General features: G+C 40.8%; 1 protein-coding gene across 1 annotated transcript; it reads right to left on the reverse strand.

Moving 5' to 3' along the window:
• Positions 1–1,083: 1,083 nt before the first annotated feature.
• On the reverse strand, positions 1,084–6,762 carry LOC138945660 (beta-1,3-galactosyl-O-glycosyl-glycoprotein beta-1,6-N-acetylglucosaminyltransferase-like). The gene is made up of 2 exons (XM_070317145.1): positions 6,521–6,762; positions 1,084–2,442 (listed from the first exon to the last, which is right to left on the reverse strand). Exon 2 carries the CDS (start codon positions 2,428–2,430, stop codon positions 1,129–1,131), a length of 1,302 nt encoding a protein of 433 aa, XP_070173246.1. The 5' UTR covers positions 2,431–2,442; positions 6,521–6,762; the 3' UTR covers positions 1,084–1,128.
• Between the last annotated feature and the right edge of the window lie 6,213 nt (positions 6,763–12,975).

Consider the following 12,975-nt stretch of genomic DNA (forward strand, 5'->3'; position numbering starts at 1 on the left):
GAACAAGAAGTGAGAACGATTTTTTTATTTAACGAGGGTAATAGAGTAAACAGTATACATGTATAGTGATCTGGTATTTTAGGCTACATCTGGCTCTCGCCCTAAAGGGGGACTAGTCTAAAGAAAGAAAGAAAGAGAGAGAGAGAGAGAGAGAGAGAGAGAGAGAGAGAGAGGAGAGAGAGAGAGAGAGAAAGAGAAAGAGAGAGAGAGAGAGATGATGGAACTTTATTTTTCAAGGATAGAGGTTTAAGGCGACGCCTTTTCTTACAACCGGTCCTTACTTCTAATACTAATGTCTAATAAATGATAAACAAGTAAAGCAACATGACAAATAAACAAATTAAACGAACGACCCAGCAAACAATCGACAAGTAAGCAAACAAGCAAATAAACACAAACAACAAAATGACAAAGTAAGCAACATACAAATCAAAAGCGAAACATGCAACATGTTAATTGAGGTTACACATGTAAAGTGATCGACGGTAAAATGCACACAATACACTAATGCTTACAATGATTATATGGTGTAAATGATGATGATGAAGATGATAAAGATGATGAAGATGATGATGATGATTTGATGATGACGATGATGATGATGATGTTGATGTTGATGATGATGATGGAAAATTGCAACATAAATTCCACATAATACATGTAATAAAGAACATATTTTTGTAATTCATATAGCTTTGCCAATTGTTGACAGCTACTTGCACATGCTAAGACTAGTAGCCATCTAGGTAGACATATAATTATAATGCAGAGCGTGTTTAAAACTCTTTAGTGAGGTTAATGATCTTATTACAGACGGAATGGAGTTCCACACCATTGAGCCAGAGAAGGCTTGACTAGTTTTGAACAAATCAATCCTGGGTATTGGTGGTAGAAAATTGATAGAGAGAGGGAGAGAGAGAGAGAGAGAGAGAGAGAGAGAGAGAGAGAGACACGGAGAGACAGAGAAAGAGAGAGAGAGAGACAGAGAAAGAGAGAGAGTGTGAAGAGAGAGAGAGGGAGAGAGAGATAAAAAGAGGGAGAGAGTGAAACATGAGACAGACAGACAGACAGACAGACAGACAGACAGACAGACAGACAGAGCAGGGGGGGGGGGGGGGTACGGGTACTTTAAGGCATGTAGTTTTGTCGTACATGCGGTAGACTCGAGTAATACGAGTGGTCAAGAAAGACGCGACGTGATCTCACTCTCTGGTTCACCACGGCTTCAAGACAAGCCACTGCTTGCGAGTCCATCTCCAGGAGAAATTTATTGGCGAACAGGTTTGGCTGACGTAATAACCAAGGGAGATCAGCCCTGGTGAAGATACACACTTGACGAACGTACTCTCCCTTGCATTTGTAGGTGTATTCGTATTTCCTCGCGATAGCTCTGGAGACGTGTTGGTTATCGGGGTTGTGCTTCACGTGGAACGAATATCCTCCTGGTATCCATGGCAACTGATTGACTGTTGCCCATACAGTCTCGTCGGGGGAATACGTGTCGATGAAATAATCCATGAGTAACCTGACACTGTCGTCATTGAACACGGTTGTCACAAAAGCTCTGGAGAACGAGCTGTACTGCAAACCTGTGCGTATTTCCACTTTGAATGGCGGAGGCCGTTTAGGGAGAGAGGTATTGCGAATCTGACCCCCCTGTCTAACCCACGAGTAAGTGACTCGCCGCTGGTGGCGATCAGGCATCGGATAGGATTCGATGTCGTTGGTGCCGTTGAGCATTTTGAGAATGCGAACCATTTCCAGATTCGTTCTAAGCGGGAATTCTTGCCCTGCGAGGTTGAGGTAATACTTCCAGTCCACTGTGCTTCCTAACGCACACGCCATCGCTGTTTGTTCCGCTAGAACACTGTCGTAAGTCGCATACGCAACGTGGACACGCTCTGTCGTGATGACGTTAGGAAAACAGGACGCGATGTTCGTCATCACACGGAACACCGCGTCATCGGCCACCTTGTTGACGTGGATGCAGTAGATGTTGTGAGGACGGTAGATGGCGCGCAGCAGCTGTTCCGCCTGTACCGGTGACGTGTGCATCTTCAGACCGAAAGCCAGCGGAAATTCCACTTCTTCTCGTTCCACGGGCTTTTCGTAACCGTGGAGTTTCTTGAGCAGGGTGCAGTTTTTTGAGAGTTGTTCCAGAGGACAATGTAACCCTCTGTCTGTAACCCATGCCATGTTCAAACACACTTTTCTAATGTCGGTGGGAATTCTGCAGTTACTGAACTTTCCGTCATCCCGCCTTTGTCTCGTGCTCGACGCTGTTTCGCTGGGTTCTGACAATTCTGCCGAGAGTCTGTCGAGCTCTGTTTTGATTTCATTTTGCAGAAGAGATTCCCTCCAGATGCGAAGCGAAGTGAAAAGAAGGAGAAACATGGCGGACACCAAACAAAGGCGGACTTTTAACTTCATTCCGGGTGTTACCTGAAAGCAAGAAGAGAATTTAAGAAACGTTTTGCTACACACTAACTTACTTCTTGAATTTCTGTCCTTCTTTCTGTGTGTGTGTGTGTGTGTGTGTGTGTGTGTGTGTGTGTGTGTGTGTGTGTGTGTGTGTGTGTGTGTGTGTGTGTGTGTGTGTGTGTGTGTGTGTGTGTGTGTGTGTGTGTGTGTGTGTGTGTGTGTGTGTGTGTGTGTGAAGAATTTACGGGATATACTAGCGTATATAAACTAACATGCAAACCACAATCAAACTTGAAAATCGTACTCTTCTCCTTGTTTTACTTTTTAAACTTGAAAAGAAATTACCCGAATACAGAGAGAAAAATCATGAAAATGGGTTATTCCGTGGATTAAGATTACATTGTAGGTAGGCCCTAGTAATTCCTGCAACGAATGAATCAAATTATCGCCAGATTCGCACAGTACTGGTTATTTGACAGCAGTAACATATTTCATGAACGCAGACCGTCCATCGAACAGCAGAAGGAGCTCGCACGAGACATAACCTGGAAAGATCTGCAGTGGTTTATACAATCGTTTACATGAGAACAAGAGAAGGAAGATATTCTATAATCAATCGATGTAGGAAGTAGCCCCCCCCCTCCCCCCCGCAACAAAAAAGGCACTAAATGCTGACTATATTTAAATCACGTCAAAGTTTTTACCTAGGAAGAAAAACCTTTGAAACTTATTGTGAATTTGTACCCTTAACTGCTGTTTTACATTCCGTAAACGCTCATCCTTTATGTATGGTGTCTGCGTAGATAATCCAAAAAAGATCGGACCATTTCTAGCCGTTCAGAGCTTTTGAAAAGGTTGCATAATACGTTACTTGAATTGTTGACCAAAATATTATGACAGATTACGCAGATCGAGACAGTCATTGTTCTCCAAGACCGTGCTTAGTCGAGTTTAAGAATGACGGTCGAAATATGTGTCAAATGCCATATTTGGTCAAAAATACAGATAACATGAATGAATCCTACATACGCGAGAGAGACCACCGATAACATAACTAAACAATGCACTCACAAGTTAGTATATTATGTAAATGATGTAGTGTCAAACTAGACTGCCGAACTGCAGAAGAATGTGGACTTCATGGCAGCCACCGACCTGAGGATATGACGGTCATGAATATCGAACGCAGAAGAAGAAGAAGAAACTACTCATTTTCCACTGCTCATGATGACATAGTCACACAGACAAACGTCATTCTACGAACACTTTTGCGCTTGCTGTTTCCCCTGGAATGATTTTGAGAACGTTATGTATTGATCCACTTTGATTAGAATTCATTTTAATTTTTACAATTACACCGTAAACGCACACAAACATGAATTGTGGTCTCAAATGTCACGCGGCTCCCAGAAAGAAAATCCAGTACCGAATCGATGCACAGGACACTGCTTCGGAAACTGATCATGGGCATGTTAATATGTGACCCTCCACCACGGAATGAGTCGCATGTCACCTTTGCATAATTTTCATATTTTTACATTTTCCTAAAGAGGTTTTTTTATGCTCTATCCAGTGGTGAAACCCGTTTTAGAAAAGAGCAAAAACTGTTTGAGTTATAAGCCTGTGACTAAGGTGACCCTCACACTGTTACCAGACACTCCCCGGACTTATTGACGGGCCGCCAGAGCGGCTCGTCTTTAGGCGTCGGGTAAGTAGCTTGCAGGTGGAGAAATTTTTGTTCATGGGGGATTTCTGTGACGTATGTACAGGAAGTCGCCGTTGGTCTCGGCAAAGAAACGACAATGCAGTGTGTGGTCTCGGTGAGACTGAAAGACAGAGAGCGACAGATACACACAGTGATTCAAGGCGAACAACTCTAGTAAAGTTGTCGTAGCACGTCCGTCTATGGCCAAAGTGATCCGGGTTCGATTCCCGGCATGGGCGGTCTATTTTTTTTTTTAATTCTTGTTTACTATTGTATATTATGAACGTTTTAATGTTTTATTTTACTCCAATAATTTTTTAATTGTGTAAAATAAATATTTTTTTTTATTTTTTTTTTAAATCCACGTGCACAAGACAAAAACTTTCATACTGGGGGAGCGAGCCAGTCTGAAGAGTACTCGGGTCCAGCGCCAGCGTTTTTTATAAGAACTTGGAGTGATTGCGAATTTGCGCGTTTCTCGTGAGTGCTTTCGAAGTTTTGTAATTTGATTTTCCCCAGCGAGTGTTCTTTGGAGGGCACTAGACTGTGATTGCTGGTGCATGTTTTTATTTTTGTTTTTCGTTCTTTGTTTCCGTTTGTAGTCTGTGGTCAAATACCTCACAATGTGCTCAAACAAATCACAGGCACAGGAAATGAACAAGAAGAAGTGTGTCACAAGAATTTGAATTCTAACAAAAACATGTGTATGAGTTCATAGACTACCACTGTCGAACCCTTCACTGTACAATGTAAATGAGTACAAAATATAGTCGTCAGTTTGGGAGACATTGTAGAGCACAGGTGAACTTTATCACAAACGGACAACACAAAAAGTACTTTCTTTTCAAACTTGAAAGTTTGTTGTCTATTTTTACCAGGGTCTTTCAAACAAACAATAACATGTGTATTTTTTATGTGAAAAAATTCATCTATTTTAACATTGTTGTACTTAAAATCTTAACATCTGCTAACAATTTGCGTATGAATATTTTTCATTCCTGCACTAGAAGGGAAGAAATCAACCTGTGGAAGACGTGCTGTGGTTTGTCTCCCTTCCTTCGAAACCGAAACCTAAACCGTCTGTAACGCTTACAGGGCCTCATAGATATCAGAGTCAACTCTCTCTCCACCCCCCCCCCCCTCCCCCCGCCCCCGACACCTCCACGCATTCAGCGTAACGGCTTGTACGGCGTGTCAATTCAACATAATATGATAATAATAATAATAATAATAATAACTTCAACAAGTATTTTTTGGAAAAAAATTAACCTTAACAAGGCCTCAACACAATAGCGCTTCCTGGAATTGCATGGCTGTTACCGGGAAATGTACTGGGTCAAAGGTCCGCCTGACTCGAAATTTACTGGGGAAAAGACAGTGACTGCAAAAAATCGTGTACTTCATGATTGGTACAATGGCCAACACAAATGTTGTCGGATCAAGTCTACTTCCATTCTTTAGATGGTACATGTTTTTTCAAAGAAATAGTCTTTTACATTGACTACTGCCCTCCCAGGAAACCTGGCCACATCCTCAACAAAGTCAGCCAGAGCTTCGTTTAAGTGTGACAATGGGTAATATATTGGTGCTACATTACTAGCATTCAAATGTGTATTCATGGCAACAGCATTTTGCCATTTACAACAGTTTCACTAACACTGTATTCTTTCTTGCTTTATTATTTTGTGACTCAGTGATAATTTTAAATAAAGTTATTTGCATGATACACTTTGATTTCATTCATTTCTATTTATAACTACTTTTACTACTTTCCCTTCTACACTGTGACATGCCACTGTATGACGCTCATTCAGACCAAAAACAATACCATTCCTACCTGTTGCAACGTCTATCGCTCGCTCTGTCTTTTGGTTCCTTGGTTGATCGATCGGTTTCTTGGTAGAAAACATATTTCTGTCACCAATACCAGTATTATTGCATCACTTCCATGAAGGTAGAGTAGCCTTCTTCCTTTCTGTTAAGCCAATAGGTCTTATTCATTATTGAGCTCTTATTCATTATTGCATTACTTTCACAACAATCTTCTTCCTTGATATTGCGAAAGTTGTTATCTCCCATTTATGTACAAACGCCGAAAAGACAATTTAACAGGACACATCAACACTATTATTTTGTTTACCTGTACCAACAGGTGTACAACTTCCTGTTTCTTTGATATTGTCAATGTTTCGGCCCGTGTTGATCCTGGGATCAACTGAATTTCTTGTATTAAGCCTAGCGCAGAGCCGCGAGAGGTGACATGCGACTCATTTCGTGGTGGAGGGTCACATATGTAGCCGTTGAGCAGTACAGCAGGCCTGAAACTGTTCGGCCTAAGTAAAGCGTCATATGGCCCATGGTTCTGTGTTTACTGATACAAAAATCTTTACTTACTGCTTTTACTGTTACACCTGGTATGCCGTTGTAGTTCCATAGAAATGCGCAGCGTTGTTGTTTTTAGTTCTCCTCGCGAAGAAGACCATATTACCACGAGAGCTTTCCTAATAATAACACATCCAACGGACTTCCGAGTGTGCTGCCCTGGTTAGAAAGAGTCAGTTCCAAAAGTGATTATCGTAGCATGCGTAGGCTTAAATAGACTCTGCCGACGAATGACATTTTTTTCCCACACAAGAGCGATCAAAGCTGCCGCAACGTGCTCCAACAGGAAGCAAGGAAACGCATAGCGGATCACGCCGCCGTATTGTTATGCGAGCGCCGATGCCTCAATAGAAGTAACGGCAGGTATTGATCTCAGTGCTCAATAATTCCAATGCTCAATACACAAATGCGTAGTGATTTTTTTCAGCAGGTTAAGGGCAAGAACAGCTAACGGGCGTAGCTGACGGCCCGGCAGGTCGGGTTAAAGCTACCCTCCGCCTCGCAGGGTTGAATAAACCACGAGAACTTACGCGCGCTAAATAGCAATTCAAGAGATGTGGAAGTGTTATTTAATGTTGTTGAATGTTATTGTGAGTGTGTCTCATAAGGTTAGTATTGCTGTTTTAGTGAAAGATGTCATCGTTCTGTAAACCTCCTGCGACGCGGAGTGGGGTTTTAAATTCAACTATTTATATATTACCATAATTTATATAACCATGCAGACACTGCTCTCTCTCTCTCTCTCTGACACCCCTCTCTCTCTCTCTCTCCGTCTCTCTCTCTCTCTCCGTCTCTTTCTCTCTCTCGCCATTCTTGTGTAATTATTCCTGTGATTTTGTGTTTCTCTTTTTACATTCAGTCAAGTTTGTGTGTGTGTGTGTGTGTGTGTGTGTGTGTGTGTGTGTGTGTGTGTTCAGCACATCAAATTTGTATTTATTCACATATTATATGCACGAACGCACCGATTCAGAGCTTGAAATGGATTAAAGTCAGCCACACTGTGTGTGTGTGTGTGTGTGTGTGTGTGTGTGTGTGTGTGTGTGTGTGTGTGTGTGTGTGTGTGTTCAGAACAGCAATAAACACAATATTCACCAACCCACCGATTCAGACCTTAAAATGTTTAAAGCCAGCAAATCTCTAAGGACATACTACAGATACATACAACAAAGGACCAAAGAACATACTGAACTTCATAAGGTCAGTTAAACCCTCACTCTCCGCCCAAAGCTATCTTGCAACTATAATTATCAATAAAATAACTAAAGGCACTTCTGGCCATCAGGCCAAAAAAAACAAAGTTGTATGTTTCTTGTAACAAGGCTACAAAAAATAGGGTAGGTAGGTAGGGATTTTTTTTGTTTGTTTTGTGTGTGGTCAGGGTAGAAAATAACTATACAGTGACGCAAAGAGACTGGACTTACTATACAAAGAGAAAGACAACACATTACAAAACAAATGAGACAAAAGGGATGCGGGGTTATCCCCCTTGTGTCGTCTGCCGTCTGTTACTTTCGTTTTGACGCTTTTTTTTCCTTTTTTTTTTAATTTTTTTTTTTTTACAAATGCAATAAAAAAAAAGTCTAGGGTCGGCGGGAAAAAACTAGGTAAGGTCGGGTGACCAGAAACATACCACTTTTTTTTTTTGGGGGGGGGGGGGGGGCCTCATCAACTCTCACTGTCGCGCTCTCCTTGTCTCACACCATCAAACTAAACCACGGACCTCTTTCTCTTCTGGAAAACACAGTACAGAAACTTAGCCATCTTGGCCACTGAATCTTCGTCGTCAGCTTAGATAATATATATTCATGTGTAACATTAGCTTCGTCTTCACTCTGGTCTTTTTCTCGTAATATTTGAACATCCTATCTATATTCTTGATACCCCTCACATGAAACACAAAACAACTGGTCATCATTTACATGACTGTGTATTTGTTAAACTTGTTTTTTTAAAATTATTATTATTTTTGTAAGGTGCTTAGAACTATTGAGAGATTTGCTCGATATGAATACCCTTATTATCATTTATGATAAAAACAATTGCCTGCATGTTTTTTCGTCTTCCACTTCTCAATTGTATTCAGAATATATATATGTCCTTCAATACTTCTTCAGTCCAGTAGTTTCTCTGAACGATCTACCCATACACATGCACCACAACTCTCGTCTCGATTCCCCGTCTATGTTAAAACATAAAATGTTAACACGCTGAAATAGCACCGAAGCTTTGCCAGAGAGTTCTTGAGGAATGAGGTTATCGCAACCAAACAAAAACTGCTGTATATCAGAATAGCTAGCTGTAGGAACAAACGAGAAAATCCCAGGCCCTAAATCACTCCTTGGCAGTGAAATATTTCACCCCATGAAGGACCAAACGAAAGCCGTTCTTATATCGGCTGATTGGAACTCACTTCTAAAAAAAAGTCGTGTATACTTGTGTAGTTCAAGAGGTTGTTGGGCACGAAAAGAGAGGTTCGAAAATGGAATCGAATTCAGCTACTTTAATTTATTTTTTGTTTTGGGGGAGTCTGTGAAGATATTGGGCAGCTGCATTGTACATTTAAAGCAACACACCGTAAATTAAGTAACGATTTTAACTTTATTTAAATACTGTAACGAGGAGAGAGAAAAACAATAGCAAGTCGCGTGAAGCGATATCAAAACATTTAGTCAATCTGTAACTAAAAGCAAAAAAAGTTGATATACCGGTAGTTTGTTTGTTTGTTTGTTTATTTGTTGCTTAACGTCCAGCCGACTACGCAGAGCCATATCAGGACGAGGAAGGAGGGGATGAAGGGGGCCACTTGTCAAGCGATTCCTGTTTACAAATGCACTAACCCATTACTTGTGTCCCAGCAGGCTTTAGTAAAACTAAATTAATACCTACTGGAAGATTACCAGTTTCCAGTATGTTAAAATAGGCTTAACCTATCTACTGCTGGACTTACATCAGAACACTAACAGATTAAACTATACATGAATCGTGAGACAAGCGGCAAGAGAAGAGATTTTTGGAAAAAATACAGGTGAATGAACAAGAAGGCAGAAAAAAGAAAAGAATTCATGAAGAAAAAGAGAGCATGACAGGAAAGAGGAACCAAAAATCTACCTAACAGCAAACTAGAAAGCTCCTGCGGTTCCAAAAACAGGAGGGGCCTTTAATTTCATAACCGCAGTGCCCCACTGCGGGATATACCGGTAGTATCGCTCAACAAAAACGCAAAATATACAAAATCATTATTTTAAATGTCATCCACTATGACCAGACATCGAGGACAGTTCTCACATGGCGCGTATGAAAACTGTGGCTTCTAGACTTGGAAGTGGTTGTGAACATTGTCAAAGCGTCTTGACGAGTTTATTTTGAAAAGAAAGAACGTGGGCCCAAAGTGACCGGTCTCGGAAAGAGAGAATGCTTAATGTCCTACATGCTAAATATTTCGCCTCTTAAGGTTAAATGATAAATCGAGTTTTACGCCCTCACGGCTTTCGATGTATGCGTGTTTATATGGTGTCAGCCATCTGCACTTATGGCAGAATGACCGAGGTCTTTTACGTGGCATTGTGGTGACACGGGGGTGGGACATGGCTTCCGTCTCTGGGTCTTCACATACAGTTGACCCGTGTCCGTCCCGGTCCGAATTCGAACCTGCGACCTTCCGAATAGTCTAGTGCTCTACCAACTGAGCTACCGGGCCCCCAAACCGGTCTCATGGCTTATTCCAGCGTCGCGGACGACGCTGGTATCTGTGGTTGGGAAGAACGTGCCTGTGGAGAATTAGTCTCCAAGCCAAAGCGCGCTGACTCTCCAAGCCAAAACAATTTCAAAGCTGAAAAAAATGTACAATTTACGCGAAACGATTAAACACAGCTTTCGGGTGTTTTTTTTTAATCTAAGATGTACATAAATATACCACTCCGACCATAAGGAAAAGAAAAAAAGACACACAAAAAAAAAGACCGAGAGGAGCCGAGTCAATCCGAGACCAACCGAGAGGACGTGTTTCGCGCCGTTTCGACGTCGTTTGTTCAGATGCGGCCGGTTGGATCAGTTGCGGCCTTGCACAAGAAAAGATCTTCAACAATCCCGATCATCATCATGGTACAATAATGTTTTGTGCGCCCCCATGTATGTGTTCTGTGCTAATAATGCACGGTTGTGAAATGTCCGTACACATTTTGTGGCACTATGTAATTGTTAGTGCATCCTCCTGCGGATGCTTCGTGCTAAAAATGCACTTCCATTAAAATATTGTACGCTCATGTCAGTAATATATTTTCAATTGTTTCTCTGTCAATTTCAAGTGTTTGTTTCCAATTACTTCAGTATCTCCCTGTTGCAATTCCAGGTGATTCATTATGCATGTGCCAATTTGAGGTGTTTAATTCTGATTCCTGTATTTACAGTGTAAAATTAAAACTATTGTTTTCAAACATTCCTATGACACCTGGTAATGGTTCTGTGGTTTTGTTTTTAATTTGTATTTTGTTTTTCTGCAATAAATATTTGAAATGGATCTGAGGCCGACTTACTACTTTTAGCACTCTTTTTCACCACATTCCCACGTACAGATATTGCAATATCAACTCTTCTTTTTCTACCTGTTTCAAACAAGCTCTATTTTTTAATTAAAAAGTTTTTACTAAATGTCTTAACATAGAGGGGGGAATCGAGACGAGGGTCTTGGTGTATGTGCGTGTGTGTGTGTGTGTGTGTGTGTGTGTGTGTGTGTGTGTGTGTGTGTGTGTGTGTGTGTGTGTGTGTGTGTGTGTGTCTGTCTGTCTGTGTGTGTGTGTGTAGAACGATTCAGACTAAACTCCTGTCCGATCTTTATGAAATTTGACATGAGACTTCCTGGGAATGATATCCCCGGACGTTTTTTTTTGGTTTTTTTTTATAAACGTCTTTTATGACGTCATATCCGGCTTTTTTGTACAAGTTGAGGCTGCACTGTCACACCCTCATTTTTCAATAAAATTGATTGAAATTTTGGCCAAGCAATCTTCGACGAAGGCCGGACTTCCGTATTGCATTTCAGTTTGGTGGCTTAAAAATTAATTGATGACTTTGGTCATTAAATATCTGAAAATTGTAAAAAAAATAAATAAATTATAAAACGATCCAAATTTACGTTCATCGTATTCTTCATCCTTTTCTGATTCCAAAAACATATAAATATGTTATATATGGATTAAAAACAAGCTCTGAAAATTAAAAATATAAAAATTATGATCAAAATTAAATTTCCGAAATCGTTTTAAAAACTATTTCATCTTATTCCTTGTCGGTTCCTGATTCCAAAAACATATAGATATGATATGTTTGGATTAAAAACACGCTCAGAAAGTTAAAACGAAGAGAGGTACAGTAAAGCGTGCTATGAAGCACAGCGCAACCGTTACCGCGCCAAACAGGCTCGTCACTTTCACTGCCTTTTGCACTAGCGGCGGACTACGTTCAGTTTCATTCTGTGAGTTCCACAGCTTGACTAAATGTAGTAATTTCGCCTTACGCAACTTGTTTTTTCTTGTGGCTGTTTGATCAATTCATAGCAAGCATTGACTGAAATAAACAATTTATATATCCAGCACAACATGCAATTCATTGACTTTTGACCCTAACCTTTTAACACTTCCCAAAATAAATCTTTGGTGGACATTGCATCGACGCTGTTCATTTTGAATGAACATTTTTCTTGTCCTAGTATACGAGAGGGAGGGGCTTCCAAAATGAAGCAGGGGTACAGGGCTTGCCATGTCCCAAGATCCTGCGGAAATGGACCATTTGGAAGGGTTAGTTTACGTCTCTCCCTGAGGGAAACAGTACATTTGCCGGATACAGAGGAAGGGGTAGATATCGGTGGAAAGGCACATAACAGCACAACCAATGTCTTACACGATTTCAGATTTCGTGTGTATTTTACGATATGTGCTACCACAAAGCTGACTCCTTATTTTTGATAAAAACAACAACACAACAACAACAAACAAGTCGCGTGAAGCGAAATTAATACATTTAGTCAATCTGTCAAACTCACAGAATGATACTGAACGCACTGCATTTCAGGAAGACCATTCTTCGCGGAGTATCTCGCAACTAAAGTGACACGGTAGTATAGCGCAGTAGTGTACAGCGCTTTTTAGGAAAGCGCTTTTTCTGTATGCTTGTTAACGTCCGGAGCTTTTTTCTGATCCAAACATAACATATTTATATGTTTTTGGAATTAGAAAATAATACAGAAAAAGATAAAATCATTAAAACAAGTCGCGTAAGGCAAAATTACTACATTTAGTCAAGCTGTGGAACGCACAGAATGAAACTGAACGCACTGCATTTGTTCACAATGACCGTAGTCCGCCGCTTGTGCGAATGCGAAAGTTTAATTGCGAAGCCGGCCATTGGCCCCTTACAATGGGGAAGGAGGGGAATGGAAATCGGTGTACACATAGTTTCGAAAACATGAAACG

Source organism: Littorina saxatilis, linkage group LG1, assembly GCF_037325665.1.
Source record: "Littorina saxatilis isolate snail1 linkage group LG1, US_GU_Lsax_2.0, whole genome shotgun sequence".
Taxonomy (NCBI): Eukaryota; Metazoa; Mollusca; class Gastropoda; order Littorinimorpha; family Littorinidae; genus Littorina; species Littorina saxatilis.